The sequence below is a fragment of the Oryx dammah genome, unplaced genomic scaffold (assembly GCF_014754425.2).
Source record: "Oryx dammah isolate SB20612 unplaced genomic scaffold, SCBI_Odam_1.1 HiC_scaffold_13, whole genome shotgun sequence".
Classification (NCBI taxonomy): Eukaryota; Metazoa; Chordata; class Mammalia; order Artiodactyla; family Bovidae; genus Oryx; species Oryx dammah.
Window position 1 is genome coordinate 12,844,181 of NW_024070197.1, and position 17,320 is coordinate 12,861,500.

The 17,320-nt window shown below is 51.2% G+C and overlaps 1 protein-coding gene and 1 pseudogene across 3 annotated transcripts in view; both read right to left on the minus strand.

Annotated features, from left to right (window-relative positions):
* Nucleotides 1-13,451, minus strand: part of NECTIN2 (nectin cell adhesion molecule 2) — a 32,891-nt gene extending 19,440 nt beyond the window's left edge. For 2 of the 3 annotated variants that reach the window (XM_040252559.1, XM_040252561.1), the window contains exon 1: nt 12,715-13,448. In XM_040252559.1, the coding sequence (XP_040108493.1) occupies nt 12,715-12,805 (91 nt within the window). In that variant the 5' untranslated portion in view covers nt 12,806-13,448. Of the gene's footprint in view, nt 1-12,714 lie in introns of all 3 variants that reach the window. The other variant, XM_040252560.1, reaches the window with a different exon arrangement.
* On the minus strand, nt 550-4,383 carry LOC120872327 (annotated as a pseudogene).
* Nucleotides 13,452-17,320: the final 3,869 nt, after the last annotated feature.

A 17,320-nucleotide genomic window follows, 5' to 3' on the forward strand; every position in this document is an offset into this window, starting at 1 on the left:
AAGAGCTGACTCATTGGGAAAGACCCTGATGCTGGGCAAGACTGAGAGCAAAAGGAGAAGGGGGCGGCAAAGGATGAGATGGTTAGGTAGCATCACTGATTCAATGGACATGAATTTGACCAAACTCTGGGAGATAGTGGAGGACAGAGGAGCCTGGCGTACTATAGTCCATGGGGTGGGAAAGAGTGGGACATGACTTAGCAACTGAATAACCACAAAGTATTCCTTAAATCAAAAATCTTTAAAGATATCCTATTTTATTTCATTTTTCACTGCACAGCTTTTAGTGTCTTAGTTCCCCTACCTGGGATAGAACCCAGGCTTGGCATTGAGAGTGCCATGTCCTAACCACTGGACTGCCAGGGAATTCCCTATCTTATTGAAGTATAGTTGATTGATTGATTTTTTTAAATTTATTTATTTAATTTTTGTCTGTCCTTAAGTAGTTGTGGTACTTGGGCTTAGTTGCTCTGCACCGTGTGGAATCTTCCCAGAGCAGGGATCGAACCCTGCGTCCCCTGCATTTGCATGCAGATTCTTTTTTCTAAATTTTTTTAGTTTAATAGACATTTATTCCATTATTATATAGTTGAACAACATCTACACACAGAATAATATGGTTTAAGATTTTTTGAGTAGGAATTTGGCTCTCAAAAGGTTTTGCAAGCCTGTTTTCTGGAAATCACTTAAGTGGGCCTTTTAAAAGACCCTGGGGGGGGGGGGGACAAGAAAAATTGGTTCAAGAAAATCAGTAATTAGATTTCAAAATTAAACTCCCTATTAAGATAGCAAACCAAGAACTGGGGCAATTCCTCTTCCGTATTTTCTACACTCAAATACACCCTGGGAAACAGAAGTCTAGTCTACAGGAAGACACAATGCAACGAGCAGAATGAGGTGGTGAGCCGAGCCACAACTGGTGGCCTGGCAAGTCTGGAACTGTGAGGCTCTTGAGGGTGGTTTGAGCAGGGATGGGGACAACTGTAGACAGCACAAAGTCAGAAGCCAATTGAACTTGTGGTGACACCAACTATATGACTTTTCTCAGTAGCCTTTAAAAAAAATTTTTTTTAAATTTATTTTGCCAGGTCTTAGTTGCAGCACGCAGGATCTTTGATCTTCATTGCAGCATGTGGCATCTAGTTCCCTGACCAGGGATTGAACTTGGGCCCACTGCATTGGGAGCACAGAGTCTTAGCCACTGGACCCCCAAGGGAAGTCCTTCTCAGTAGCCTTTTAAGAATGGAGTGACTTGACCCTAGAGAACACTGATTACACTTAGCAATGATACTTTTAACCTCTAAGGTGGTTCATGATGGTCACAAACTAATACTACAGATAAAACATTTAATTTTTTGATAAGTTTTTCCTATCGTCCTACATTTGAAAGGGATCTGATGAACATCAACCTCCCAATCCTAAGTCCTAGGAGTTATTAGCCTCCTAAAACCTCAGGGCTAATAACTCCCTCTCACTTATCTAATGTTCAATTTCCATTAGTTTTAATCACCATCAGTGTCAATACAACCGTTTTGCATGAAGTTCAATATTCTACAGCTACCAGAGTCTGAACCAGGAGCTTTATGTGAACTTCAGTGGTACCATGGAGGCCAAGGCAATTTAATTTTGGTAAACCAGGATTTGATTCATTTGTGAGAACCCTCTTGCAACAGGTCTATTCAATTCTCTTAAAAATGGTGGCATTACTTTTCGCCTTTTAGAAGCAGCAGTTACATAAATGTACTATCAGATTAAGCCTAAAACATAGACCCTAGTCAACTTTATTTTTCTGCATATGATCTTGAGAAAGGATCAGGACACCCTTCACATTTCCAAGGAATATCCAACTTAAAACGTTGTAGCTGCCAAACTCCATAGAACTGCAGAGCATTGCATTACCCCAGTAAAGCTGCAGGTCTCATCACATGCATCAACAAATCTACAGGGTTAAATTTCTGCACTCCTCTTTTATAGAACTTTACACCTATTGCCCAAACAGCATTTTAAACATGGACATATCAACTCCCTAAGAAAGCAAAAACAAAGGCATTCCCCTTATTAGAAACGGGTTACACCGTCACTTAAAGTCTTCAAGCATCACCGCACTTTAACTTCCATAATTTTTCTTTGGCTGTGCCAGGTCTTAGCATGTGGGATCTTAGTTCCAGACCGACGAGGGATCAAATGCGTGGCAGCACAGGGTCTTAACCACTGGATCACTAAGGAAGTCCCTAACTTTTATAATTTGACAACGCATTCAATGAAGAAATCTGCGACAACTAGTTTTAACAAATTAAAAAACACTTTTAAGCAGACAAGAACATCCCAAATTGTTTATTAGGTAAGAACTTGACTAACATTACTTATATTAGCGGTAGCGGTGGAGTTGGAGAGTACTGCGCCTTCTCCAAGCTGCACAGCGAAGGCCACCAATAGCGTGGTGGAACTTGTAGCCCTTGCCTGGCCTGCGGCTCTTTCTGCCTGCAGACGTCAGCCCCCGCATCTCCCCGTGCTTGTGGACTGGCTTAGTGATCCACTGGGGGTCAGGGTTTCTTCTGATAGCTTTATGGAATGGATCAATGAGGATAACCTCAAAGAATTGGTATGTAGAATCTTCACCAACCCAGTAGGAATTCAGGACCCTCAGGGCCTCACAGTGGCGTCCAGTTCGCTCCTCCGCAACCGACGGAAGGCTTCGAGCAAACTTGAGCTGGTTGACACCGTGGTAGACAGGCTTGCCGAAAGTGGCACCCTTAGGAAATGGGCGTTTGTAGCCACCGTGGCGCACACGAATCCGATATATGACATAACCTTGCTTGGCCTTGTATCCCAGCCTGCGCGCCTCATCGGGCGGGGTAGGGAGGGGCGGAGGTGCGGCGAGTGGGGCACGGTGCAGCGCGGAAGAGCGGGTGGTACAGCCAGCCGCCAGCCGCGCACCGGGGTAGGAAGCGCATCACGTCTGACTGCTTCTTCCTCCAAAGCTCCTGGATGTACTTGTCCGCACCCATTTCGACTCACCCTGATGGCTGCCGCCAGACGAAAAGGAGCGAAGCTTTCTCCCTGGCAGGCGGATTCTTAACCACTGGATCACCGGGGAAGGCCTATAACTGATTTACAGTTTCAGGTGTATAGCACAGCCATTCAGAATTGTCTTCAGATTCTTTTCCTTATAGGTTTAACAAACATTGAGTATAGTTCTCTGTGCTATGCAGTGAGTCCTTGTTGGTTCTCTCTTTTATGTAGTATTTCTTTTTCTTAGATGATAAAGGGTGGATGAGAATTTCCTGGCGATCCACTGGTTAAGACTATGTATGCTCTCTCACATCTGAGGGCCCAGGTTCAACCCCTGGTTAGGGAACTAAGATTCCACAAGCCGCCCAGCACAGCCAAAAAGAAGAAAAAAGAAGGGGAAAATAAAAGGTGGAAATGTCATATCTGCAATGTACTCTGAAATGTCAAGTCTAGAGGCAGAGATGAGGGAGGCTGCTGGGCCTTTCTTCCAACTTACACGTGTATGTTGGAAACTTTTCATTGTCAAATGTTTGGAGGGAAAAAAGAATTTTCCAAAAATAACAAAAACTCAAATCTACACCAAAAGAAATTTAAAAAAATTTTAAGGGTATGTATTTCATTTTTTTCCTGAACAGTTAATAATCCTTTCTCTCACGTTTCTATAAAACCTACAACCCTCTGAGCCTGTTTTTTTTTTTTTTTCTATTAACAGCCTTAGTGAGATTAATTCCCATTTATCCATTAAAAATGTACGAGTCAGTGGCTTTTCATATATTCACAGGAGTTGTGTATCCATTGCCATAATCAAGTTTAGGACATTGTTATAATGCCCCAAAGAAACCCATGTACCCATTATACAGTCAATTGCACCTCCCATCCCCCAGTCACTAACAATCAGTAATCTATTTTTTGTCTAGAGATTTGTCTCTTCTGGGCACATCACATAAATCAAATCATAAAATATGTGGCCTTTTGTGTTTACTTTCTTTCACTCCGAAACGTTTTCAAGGTGTACTCAGGCAGTAACATGGATCAGTGCCTCGGTTCCTTTTTACGGCTCAGTAATATTCCACTGTACAGACTGACCACATTTTATTCATTTAGCAGCTGATGGACAACTGAGTTGTATTCACCTTTTGGTGATTATGAACAAAGCTACTGTGAATATTTCCATGCCAGTTTTTGTCTAAATATATGTCTTTTATTTCTCAGCTCATCATTTGTTTTCTGGCTTTTAATAAAAACGAACATAAAAATAAATGTTCCTCCAGAAACTTCCACTGGTGGTCTAGTCCTAAGACTTCATGTTCCCAATGCAGGGGCCCAGGTTCAATCCCTGGCCAGGGAACTAGATCCCACATGCCACATCCTTAACTCTAACCCTATGACCCAGGGCAGCCAAATGAATGCATTAATAATTTTTTTTAAGGTGAATTTTTTTTTTTTACTATGCAAGGCAGTAAATCATGGGGACTGAGAGCACAGACTGTGTGCCACTTACTGGCTATGTGACATTGGACAAGTCGTTTAACCTCTCTGTGCCCCAGTTTCCTCAGCTGTAAGTTCAGTTCAGTTCAGTCGCTCAGTCATGTCTGACTCTTTGTGACCCCATGAACTGCAGCACACCAGGCCTCCCTGTCCATCACCAACTCCCGGAGTTCACTCAAACTCACGTCCATCGAGTCAGTGATGCCATCCAGCCATCTCATCCTCTGTTGTCCCCTTCTCCTCCTGCCCCCAAACCCTCCCAGCATCAGAGTAAAGAGGAGGGTAACAATGGTGCCCACCTCCTAGGAGTTGCTGTTTAAGGATTAAAGGATGTTTGTTGAGTACTTAGCACACAGGGCCCCAGGAAGCGCAAGATCAGGGCTTGGTAAATAAACATAACCAGCTAAGTGTAATTAGAAGTAGCCCTTGACACCCAGCTCTGAGGCAAGATGTGAGGCAAGACCGAGATGTGAGGGGAGGCATGTGTGCAGCGGCTGGCCTCCCACAGGAATCCAGGGAACATTAACAGTGACCTTAGTGAGAGGGTCCCCAAAAGAAGGCAGTCCTTCAGGCAGGACCCATTGTAGGCACTGCTCAAAAGAAGCCATCAGTGAAGGCCGTGTGACACACATATCATCTCGTGGAATCCCTACATATATTTTGCAACTCAAACCCAGGCGGGGCCACCTTGAGATATGGGCATCCTCCCCTCTGGAGGGACCACACTGCAGAGTGTCATGTGTGGGACCCTGGAGCAGATGGCTGGGGGCTTCCTGCTGGTTCTGTGACTTTTTTTTTTTTTTTTAATATTTATTTATTTGGCTGCACCAGGTCCTGGTTTCAGCATGTGGGATCTTCCATCTTCATTGTGCCATGCAGGATCTTTAGCTGTGGCATGGCAACCCAGCTGCGGCATGTGGGATCTAGTTCCTGACCAGGGATCGGACCCGGGCCCTGTACATTGGCAGCATGGAGTCTCCCAGCCACTGGACCACAAGGGAAGTCCCCGGGTGACTTTGTTTTGAGCCTGATTTCCTCCATCTGTAAAATGGGAATGTTTGAGCAACCCCGTAGAGTCCCTGACGACGAGTCCATGGCATGATTTTCTCCCATAGGTTCCTCAGAGGACAGGCACAGCAGGTGAGTCAAGCGGGGCAGACAGCCGCATGCTACCGGCTGAGTCCAGCTCCCTCAGTTACTTTTGGCTCAGGTAGCCTAGTTTCAGAAGTGACCTAGCAGCACAGAAAGGTCTGGAGGTCAAATCCAGACAAAAATCAGGATATGAGACCCTGGGGGCAGCAGTTGGGTGGAGCTGAGGCGGGGTCGCCCCCTTCCCTCAAGGCGCCAGGACCCTGCATGGCCCCCAAAGGTGCTGAGGATGGGACAGGAGTTCCCACAGCCTCTGCCCCTTTTGAGCTGGGTGAGGAGGGATGGGAACTCAGTCAGGGAAAAACATCCAGGCCAGTGTGAGCCGCAGAAGAGACGTAGGGTGGGGATGAGGGTTTAAGTTTTCTTCTTGAGGTAAGTGGGAACCATTGAGGGTTCTTCACTTGGAGCAGAACTTGACTAAAGCAAAGATTGAGAACTTCAAGGGTTTGAGTGGTAGAACCTTCCTGCCAGCCATCCTTTCCCAGCCTATGCCAACCAGTGGGCAACAAATAGTTGCTCAACATGGTGACCCCAGGTACTAGAGAGTCAGTCCCTGAGGACGGGAATTTGTCTATCTTGTTGCTTACTGTATCCCTAGAGCCCACACCAGGGCGTGGTTATAGTAGGTGCTCAATCAATACTGTTGGGGAAACAAACAAAAAAAACTGTTGAATAAATATCAAGATCTGTTCTGGCTGTACATTTCACAGATATGTCAGGACAAGTCCTCCAGGAGTTGACATTCCAGGAGAGGGGAGAGATTGCACAGACAGTCGGGTCGGGGGGCAGGGCTGGGGGTGGAGGGGAGGACCTAAAGCAGGGGCCTGACTCAGCCGAGGGGAAGGGCAGGAGGGCTTCCTGGAAGAGGAGACCCTTCCCAAGGGAAGCCAAGCTCCAGCCCATGGAGCCCCACACCTCTCTCTGGGTCACTGGGTCCCTTTGGGGGCTCAGATTTCTTGTCCTAAGGAAATCCTGTGGCTGCCAGTTGCCTCTCTTCTGGGGAGTTCCCTGGTTGCCCAGTAGTTAGGACCCGGGCTTTCACTGTCATGGCCTGGGGTTCACACCTCTCTTCTGAGGGAGGTTGTCCTCCTGCAACTCGAGTGGCCCTGGTAGCTTCAGAAGATTAAAAAAAAGAAAGAAAGAAAGAAAAAAACCCCCATTTTGGGGGATTTCTTGGCAGCTTAGTGGTTAGGACTCTGTGGTTTCACTGCCAAGGGCAGGGGTTCAATCTCTGGTTGGCAAGCCTGAAATAAATGAATTAACTAATTAAATAAAAAAACCCACCTTTCGCTTCCTGTGGGGCAAGCTTCTCAGGAATTTCTTTTATCACCAATACTGTCCTGGATGGCCATACACCCTTCCTCTTTCTGACTAGCTGGCCCTCAGCATCCCCTCACCCTGCACCCATCTCCCCATCTCACACACCAGGTTCTCATGACCCTCCTGAGCTCCTGGAGGGCAGGAATTCTTTGCCTGGTCTTGTTCACAGGGGTACCCTCAAGCCCTGCACCAGAGACCTGCTCCTGGTAGATGCTCCATACATGTGAAATGAAGGAGGTTCTAAAATTTCAAGGCTCCACGATCCCCATTCTAAATGTCTCATTTTGAATGAATGAATAGCATGGTTCAGCCCCCATATGGTTAATTGCCCATCTTTTAGGTCTTTCCACCTCAGTAAAAGGCTTAGGATGGAAGCTTTGGAGTCATATCTGACTCCACTTTTTCTCTCTCAACCCCCACTGCAATCCATCAGGAAATCCCATCAGCTTCTTCTTCAAAATATATCTTCAAGTGGACCAGGTCTGACCCCTGCATTACCCGTATCCTGGTCTAAGCCAGCAGCATCTCTCCCCAAGATCATCCCACACACACCCCCTCCCTTGCCATGGAGGGCTGCAGGTGCCCCCTGCAGTTCCCACACGCAGAGAAGGGTCTCCTTCTATGGCTCTCTCCTCACTCAGAAAATAAAAAAAGCTCAAGTCTTTACAGCAGCCCACAAGGTCCTGTGTGACCTGTGCCCATCCTCTTTCTGACCTCATCTCTCACCCTCTCCCCTTGGCTCACCCTGCTCCAGACACCATCCTCCTCACCATTTCTCAGACATGCCAGGCAAGTCCCACCTCAGGGCCTTTGCACTTGCTGTTCTCTTATCCTGGAATACTTTCCCCTCCCTCACTCCCTTCAGATCTTTGCTCTGGGGCATTCCCTGACCACCCTAATGATGAGAACAGAAATTCCCTTCCCGCTAGAACATTAGTTCTGGGGGCAGGGATCTTTGTCTTGAAAGTGTTAGTCCTTCAGTCATGTCCGACTCTTTGCGATCCCATGGACTGTAGCCTGCCAGGCTCCTCTGTCCATGGAATTCTCCGGGCAAGAATACTGGAGTGGGTAGCCATTCCCTTCTCCAGGGGATCTTCCTGACTCAGGGATCAAACCCGGGTCTCCTGCATTGGCAGGCAGATTCTCTGCCGTCTGAGCCTTGGTTCCTGCTGTATTCCCAGAGCCTAGAAGAGTACCTGGCACACTGTAAGAGCTCCAGAAATGTGCTGAGTGAATGAATGAGGTAGCGATGGGGAAGCAACAGTGCATTAGATGACAGAGGATGAGGCTGAGTCAGAGTTTGGGCTTTTTCTTAGGGGCACTAGGGAGCCATAGAGAGTTATAGGCAGGGGGAGGGACAGGGTTAGATTTGTGCTTTAGAAAGAACCCTCAGAATGGACTGGGGCCAGGCTTCGGGGGTCAGGGCAATGAGGATGGAGGATGAACTGGATTGGAAACACATTCAGAAGTTGGAATGGTTGGGACACGGAGGCTGACCGGCTGTGGGGCAGGGGTGGGTGGTGAGGGGAACAAGGTGTATTGGCTGATGCCCAGATGTTTTGCGTTTCAGGCAGAGGCGGGAGAAATGAAGCCAGGAGGAAGGTTGGCCTGGAGTTCAGACCCTAGTGTCCAGGACACTGTTGGGCGGGAGCCTGTGCCCTGGCCTTGGCCAGAACATGGTCAGCAGCACAGTGGGGGAGGGTGTGGCCGTGGGAACACCAGCCGCCCTCAGCTTTCCTCAGCGAGCCAGGCTGGTGACAGCTTCATGGGGTGTCAGCTGGGTCCCCAGACACACTTCCCCTGCCTGTGGCCTGGCATGCCAGGCTTCCTGTGGTGGCAGGGCAGGGGCAGCCCAAGGCATTGTGTGAGCCCAGGGGAATCCTTTGGGCGGGTGGGGACAGAGACCCAGAGCCCGAGACCCTGAGATCTGGGGAGGGGAAATCAGGGCTGAGAGGAAGGGGCTGGGGGCTTGGACTCCTGGGTTCCTGCCTGCCTGGCTGGCTCCTCCCGGCTCGGCTCACTCTCTCTAGACCTACAAGGTATCACGACCTGCCCTCTGACCACAGGGTGTGGCGGACGCCAGCTGGCCCTTGAAGGCCAGCGTGCTTGGAGTGCTGGCCTCAGCTGCTGCCTTAGCTACCTCCTTAATTAATTAATTGCATTAATCATGGTGCCCACCCCCACAGCGGACATCCAGAAGCTGGATTGGTTGCGCAGGTGGGGGGGGGGGGGCAGCGGGTGTTGTTGAGCAGAAGCAGCCAAGATATCGGGCTGTCTGTCTGGGTCTGCACTTCTTCACCTGCCTCCCCCAGCCCACCTCTCTGATGGTGGTCATCACTCAGCTCGGGGGATGGCCATCATTCCCCTCCCTGGTCTGTGATTTTCTGCCTTTCTGCAGGGACTCCACCCCTACTGAAGGTCTCCCCTGTGGAGTCTGATGCTTCTGGGGGTGAATCTCTAGGACTGTTCTTCCTGGCTGAGCCCCCCAGACAGAACCCCAGCCCACCGTTCTGCCAAGGACAAGTTTACACCAAAACACTGCTGTCTCTGAGACTCTGGCCCTCCTCTCACAGGTCCTGTCTCTGAACTCTTGTGTCTCTGTCTCTGATCTCTTGTGTCTCTGTCTCCAGTTTTCAGGGTTCCCAGTCTGCCCCTCTGTGTCTCCCAGGAGTCCCTAGTCTGTGCTCTCTATGTCTGTCCGTCCGTCTCTCTCTCTAAAAGTTTTATTGAGATACAATTCCCATACCATTTGATTCGCCCATTTAAAGTGTCTAGTTCAATGACTTGTAGTAAATTCATACATTGGTGCCTTCATGATCAATTTCAGATCATTTTCACCAGGCCCAAGAGACCCTACCTGTTCTCATATTCTCTTTCTTCTGTACTCCGACATCTGAGGTCTGGATCTTTGGGGTCTGGGGGTCTCCTTGTGTCTGGGATCTGGCTCCCGGCACCGATTCCTGGGGTCTCTAATCTCTCCAGGTTTCTGGTATCTGTCTCTCAGGATCTCTGTTTCTCCGTGACTCTGACCCTCTGCCTCCTGGGTCTCCCCATCTCTGCATGTTTCTCCACACCCCTGACATACTTTCTCTTCGCTGGGCCATCTTGCTGGGTCCCCTTTTCTCCTCCTCCTCCTCTTGCTCCATTTCTCAGCATCGTTAGGACATTAAAAATGTAACAGCGTCCCTGGTGGGGGCGGGGGAGCTAGCCAGCCTGCCCAACTCCCTGTCCCTCCCGTGTCTACCACCCGTCGTGGCCCCCACATACTGAGGCCTTGAGGTTGGCCTGTGCCCTGACCACCATGGGTCATCGCATCACCATCACTGACTGGCTGGGGTCTTTTGGGCCCCCACCTAACTGTCACAAAACCTCTGTCTTTTTATGCTGTTTCTGCCTTTCTCAAGGTGTCTTCCCAGCTCCCTTTCCCCTGCCCCCCACTTTCTCTGCCCCCATCCCTGTGGCCCCCATCTCTCCGTTCCATTTCTATGTGTGTCTCTGACACCGTCCCTAAATTTGTTTGACACCCTCCCTCTATTGGCTTCTGTCCCCATGTGTGTATCTCCAGCCTCTCCCTGAATTCCTCTTGCCCCTCTACTGCCCCACAGGATGTGAGTAGACCCACCTCTATTTCTCCCCTGTCCAGTTCTCCTTCCCTAATGAGAAGAGACAGCAGGCCGGCAGTCCCCTCTCCTCCCATCCCCCTCCGCTACATGGGGCTGCCTGGCTGACATGGATGAGCAGTGAAAGCCCGGCAGGACTGGGGAGGGGGGCCGGCCCAGCAAGAAGCCCAGGTGGTGCACCCTCATTCCTCGGAGGCCAAGGAGGGGGAAGTTAGAGGAGCCAGGGACAGGGAAACAGAGATGGATGGAAAGGAGAGGGAGAGAGAGGGTGAAAAAGGAGGAGAGAAAGAGCTTGGAGAGAGATTAGAGAGCCAGAGGGGCAGACAGGGAGAGGGTGAGAAATGGAGAGAGGAAGAGGGGGAGAGAAAGTGAGGGAAGGAGGGGAGGGAGAGATGGAAAACAGGAGGAAGGGAAGGAGGGAAGGAAAGAGGCAGAGATGAGAGAGAGCAGGACACAAAGGCTCAAGGATGGAGTGTAGGGAAGGGGGACGCTCTCCTCCTCAGGTGCCAAGAGCTTCCTCCAGGGATCAGTGGGGTCTCTGAACCTGTCCCCCGACCCCAGTGTCCCTGCTGGGATGGAACTGTTATCTCAGTTTTCCAAAGAAGGGAATGGAGACTCAGAGGCACTTTCTGGAGCCCACCAGGTAGGGCAGAGCCAAGAAAGGCTCTGAAGTCTGCAAACTGGCTGAGGATGCTGGGAAAGTGGCTTGTCCTTTCTAAGCCTCTGTTTCCTCATCTGTCGAATGGGAACAAGAACTGGACCTGTCCCTTAGGGCGATTGAGAGCCTTCTGCGAGATCATGAAGTCAACGCCTGGCCCAAGGTGGGGAGGATTCTGAGCATTCTGCCAGAGGTGGCAGGTTCTGATTTTATCTCACTGTTTCTGACGCAGAGGGAGAAACAGGCAGAAGGGAAAGTCAGTGCCCCCGCTCTGGGTCCAAACTGGGAGACCATTCGGAGACAGGCTGGGGGGAAAAAAGATCTAGAGCTCCCAAGAGCTCCCTCGCACTTTCTGGCAAACGTTTGTGAAACTCCAGTATCGTGAGTTTCTAGCTGGGAATAAACAACCGAGTCACCTGCAAAGGGGAAGGGCGAGAGCCTCCCTCACCTGTTTCCTCGCAGTCCCTCCCACTCCTGGGGATGCACCCCTCCCCTACGGGAGGTGGGGGAAACAGGAGTCGGGGAGGGGGGCGGGGAAGTGGGCACAGCGGAGGGAGAGACAGCGGATTAGGGCGGCGTCTCCTCACGTCCACCTCCCGCTGCGGCTCTGAGGACAAAGGCTTGATGAGAGGAGAGAAGTCCCCCGAAACCGGGAATCCGGAACGGGGAGCCTGGAGAGCTCCCGCCCCCGCCCTGCCCCGGCTCGGCGAAGGTGAAACCCGGAAAACTTCCCCAGGGATGTCCCCGCCGATCGCTCACAAGGAACGGGAAAGGTCCCAGACGGCGGGACTCTGCCTCCTTAGTCTACGCGGGACACAGGCCGACCGAACCTCCAGCTTTCAGACAGGGCCTCTGGCTCTTCATTATATCTAGAACCTAAGAGACAGAGTTCCTGCCCACATTTATATCTGAATTCCAGGACATTCCATTGCCCACAATTAAATCTGGAGCCCAGGAGACAGGGCCTTTTGGCCTCCTTTCCCCCCAGTTCTGTCTGGGACCCTAGAGACAGAGAACCCTGCTCACAATCTGGAACCCGCAAGTTCGAGCCCTTCCTGACCCCAATTCTACCAGGACCCCAGTAGACGGAGCCCCTAGCCTTCATTCTCCTTGGGACCCGAGATAGAGCCCTCAGCCCCTATTTTTTCTGGGGCCCAGGAGTTCCTTGTTTTCCGGGCCCAGGAGTCAGAGCCTTCAGCACCCTGGGGCCCGGGGTTGGAGCCCTTAAGTCCTTCCCCAGGTCGTCCGAATTATCATTCTTGGCCCTGTAAGGGGCCCAAAGTCCGAGCTCCCCGCCCGCCCCTATGAAGACATCTGGCTCCCTGCCCTCAATTCTCCCCGGGCCTCAGACTCCCAACTCTGAGAGGAGAGATGGGGGTAGTCTCGCCTTATCATCGCGACCCTCCTGCTAGGGGTAGGGAAAAGGATGGTTTCGCGCGCGGCGGGGAGGCGTCTGCGTTCTCTCACCGGTTTCCCGGAGCAGGAGCAGCAGCAAAGGCAGTAGCGGCAGCGTCGGCGGCGACAATCTCAACGGCCGGAGGGCTGCGGCCCGGGCCATGGGGGGCCCGGGGAGGGACTGGGCCCGGGCAGGGGCCTGAGGGCCACTCTGCGTGCGCCAATCGACTGGGCAGACGAGTAGGTGCCTGAGTGGCTCCGGCCGGTCCCCGCGGCGCTCGGCTTTCTCGGCTCTGCTGTCGAGGTCCGGTTCTCGGGCTCAGCGCCCCTGGCCCTTAGATTCTTTCTGGCTTCGGACTAACTGACGTCACAGGACCCACCCCCTTTCTCCGCTCCTCACGGAGCCGATCTGGCTCCGGCCACGCCCCCTCAAGCAGGTCAGACCCCGCCCCCCCTGGGATTCCATGTCTGTCTCTGCCCAGGAGTCTACGCTCGCCCCGCCCCGGCCCCCCCCCCCCAGCATTCCTCTCTCTCCCCTTCCCAGGATTCTACACCCGCAGCCTCCCAGAACTCTCTGATCGCCGGCCTCCATGCCCCAGAATTCTCTCTTTGCCCTCTCCAGTCAAACCCCGCCCCTTAGTGCTATAGCCACGCCCCTTTACACACCTAAATTGCCCTCGAGCCCCGGCCCCTGTCTAATGGGGCGAGTACAGCGCTTCCGACTGTCTCCGCTTCCACGAAGTCCCGCCCTCAGGCATGGCCCTGGCCCATTCGTTCTCCCCGTAGTCGGCCCTGCCTCTCAGGAGTTCAGTTTGTCCAGGCCTCGGCCCCGCCCCCTTTAGTATTGGATAGGGCCATCTGGACACACATGCGTGAGGCACGTGGTTTCCTATAGACCCGCCCCTCTGGGGCCCCGCCCACATGCTGAGACTCCACCCCCTTCCCCGCCTAGCGTCTTTTCCCATTCTCGCCCCGCGCTCAGTGTCTTGTCTGGCAGTTCTGTCCGCATCTCAGCCTATCCTCATCTCTTTCTAATCTCTGCCTGAGACTTTTTAGCTTCCTGTCTTTTAGTGTCTCTGTCTTTGTGAGTCTCTCTGCCTCTTTTTCCGTCCCTGTGTTTATCTCTGGGTCTTTCAGTTTTCACGTTTCTGTGTCGCTTTGTGTTTCTGGTCTCTTTCTTCCTGGTGGTCTTTCTATCACTGTCTCTGTGTCACTTGGTTCTTGTCTTTTTTCATCCTTTGACTCTGGCTCTGGCTCTCTCTCTCCCAGCATCTGTGTCTGTCTCTACCCCTGTCATTCTGTGGGTTTCTATCTCTGTGTCTTTCTCTTCCCTGTGTTTCTCGGTGCGTCTGGTTTCTCTCTGCCTCTCTCTTGACCTCTCTCCGTCCCGCAGCCCTCTCCTCCTGCATTTGGTCCGCACCATAGCCTTACTGCAGTCTTCCGCCAGGGGGCAGTACAGACCGCTCCCAGCGGTCGGCTGGCCCTGCGGGGTTGGGCTACGGTCGGGCCTCCAGACTTGACTAGTCCCTCCCCGTGTCCTTGTCCCACTTCTCCTATCTTCCCAACCTCCTCGCGTCTTTGTGTCTCTCGCTCTGACTCGGCCCCTTTGTCTCTCCCCGGCGGCTCCCGCTCCTCCCCTCCCCCACTTACCTCTTCACATTCCTTGGACTGCCCGAGGGAGCTGGTGAGGCCACCCAGCGTGTAGGGACGAGGGCGGCAAGCAGGAGGCTGAGGGAGACGATGCCATTGAGCGCTTGAAATCACGTGGTTCCAGTTCCTCGGAAAAGTAGCTGATAAGCTGGGGACTGATGCTTCGTGCCCTACCAAGAGGACCCCCATAGACTTGCCCTCCCTTCCCACCTGCCACACACCTGAGTTTTCCTACCCAGAAATGCAAGATCTTAAGTAGTGGAGACTCTTACTGACTGGCATTCACATCTTGGTAATAATACTGTTAATAAATGTATTTAGCACTGACTATGTGCCGGGTGCTAATCCAAGTACACTGTATTATCTCAAATAACCCCCCACAGCACCCTATGTGATGAGGAAACTGAGGCACAAAGAAAGAAGTGACTGGATCCAAAGTCAAAGAGTTGGCTACTTGTCAGTTGGTGGTGGTTTAGTCACTAAGTCGTGTCCGACTCCTGCGACCCCACGGACTGTAGCCCGCCAGGCTCCTCTGACAATGGGATTCTCCGGGCGAGAATACTGGATTGGATTGCCATTTCCTTCTCCAGGGGATCTTCCCAACCCAGGAGTTGAACCTGGGTCTCCTGCATCGCAGGCAGATTCTTTACCAGCTGAGCCACCAGAGATGCCCACTTGTCAGTTAATTCCACACAAAAATCGCTCAAAGGGAGATTTCACAATCCCCATTTCGCTGAAAAGCATAGAGTGATTCTCTGCCCCCATGCCTCCCAGCAAGAAAGCAGCAGGCTAGGACCTTCCCCTGGTGTGTCTCTCAGCCTGGCATGAGGGCAGCTGGACAAATACAGTCATCACCTCCCCCCGCCCTTATCTGCAGTTTCAGTTACCCCGCGTCAACCCTAGTCCAAAAATATCCAATGGAAAATTCCAGAAATAAAAATTCATCGGTTTTTAACCATTCTGAGAGGCATGATGAAGTCTTGAGCCCTAAACATAAATCATCCCTCTATCCAGTGCTTATACACTACCTGCCTCTGAGTCACTTAGTAGCCGGTTGCATTATCAGATGGACTGCAGTGGTGTCACGGGGCTGATGTCCAAATGACCCTCATTTTATTTAATAATGGCCCCAAACACAAGAGTAGTGATGCTGGCAATTTGGACATTCTCTTGCTGTCCTTATTTATAGATGAAAGTTTGTCACAGGGATGTGTATATAAAAACAAAACAAAACAAACCACTGTATATGTAGGGTTCAGTACAATCCACACATCCACTGGGGTCTTGGAATGTATCCCCTAGATAAAGGAGAATGACTGTAGGTGCATAGTAAATTCTCTCTAAAACTTTCTGTCCTTCTCTCCCCAATCTGGGGCCAGACTAGAGGGCCAGGATCTCTGGGGTTAGTGCCAACTTTGCTACTGATTTGCTTTGTGAAATTCTGCCCTCTTCCCCCATTCCTCCCTTGGACAAAATAACCAGTCCCCAAGGAGAATTTCTCCAGGAAGGCCCCCCCCTTTAGCACCCACTCTTCTCCCAGCCTGTCAAGGAGTGTGCTCAACTGTCTCCTGGCTCTTCTTTGTGAGCTGGGGTGAGCCCAGGAGATAAGCCCCAGTAGGCTGGAATTTCATGCCCCTAGTCACATGCATAAAGGGACTTGGATAAGGCTGAGCACTACTATGTGTGTTTGTTGACAGATGACTGGGTGAGTCTCATACCTGGGGAGTTGACTTCCAGCGTCAAGGAGTCTCAGAGGTGACACTTCACTGAAGAGTCATAACCACTAGGAGGTAGGGGCACAGAGCCAAAGGCTTCCTGATGGAGCTAGGGAGTTGATGCCAAGTATTATATTTTACCTGCCCTTTAACCAGTCAATCCTAAAGGGAATGTGTGCTAAGTCGCTTCAGTTGTGTCTGACTCTTTGCGACCCTATGGACTGTAGCCTGCCAGGCTCCTCTGTCCATGGGGTTCTCCAGGCAAGAATACTGGAGTGGGTTGCCAAGCCCTCTTCCAGAGCATCTTCCCAACCCAGGTTTTGAACCTGCATCTCTTATGTCTGCTGCATTAGCAGACAGATTTTTAACCACTAGTGCCAACAGGGAAGTCCATTAAAGGAAACCACCCTGAATATTCACTGGAAGGACTGATGCTGAAGCTGAAGCTCCAATACTTTGGCCACCTGATGCAAAGAGCCAACTCATTGGAAAAGACCCTGATGCTGGGAAAGATTGAGGACAGGAGGAGAAGGGGGGCAACAGAGAACGATATAGTTGGATGGCATCATCGACCCAATAGACATGAGTCTGAGCAAACTCCAGGAGATAGTGAAGGACAGGGAAGCCTGGCGTACTGTATGTAGTCCATGGAGTTGAAAAGAGTTGGACATGAATGAGTGACTGAATAATAACAAAACCTCTTCCATACTAAGCCCTTATGGTTCAGAGTGAGCCTGGCCCAGTCCTGGCCAATCAGAGCATTGGGTCCCCTGGCCACAGGGATTGGTTCAGCGATGGGGGTGGGACTCATTCCTGACCAATGAGAATTAGCCCTGAGATGTCTGCTTGAACTAATAGGGAAGGGACACCTCTTTTGATGAGGGCTGCTAAACTGGTAAAGGAGAAGGCAATGGCACCCCACTCCAGTACTCTTGCCTGGAGAATCCCATGGACGGAGGAGCCTGGTGGGCTGCAGTCCATGGGGTCGCTAAGAGTCGGGCACGACCGAAGCGACTTAGCAGCAGCAGCTAAACTGGTAAAACACTGGCACTCTGGGTGCCTCCGGAGACAAAAGAAGCTGCCTGTGCGTGGAGGACAGGAGAGCTGAGAAATGGACCAGGCCAGCTTTCTGATGAGACTATCTGAGCCCCTGGATCCAGCTATGCCTGAAAGTAGTCAGTCTTTGACCTTCCTGGTTATATGAATGAATAATTTTCCCTTTTCATTTACACAACTTTTTTTTGTTTTGTTTTGTCATTTGCAACAAAACACATCTTTACTAATAAAATCTGTATGAGTCCAGAGGTGCCACA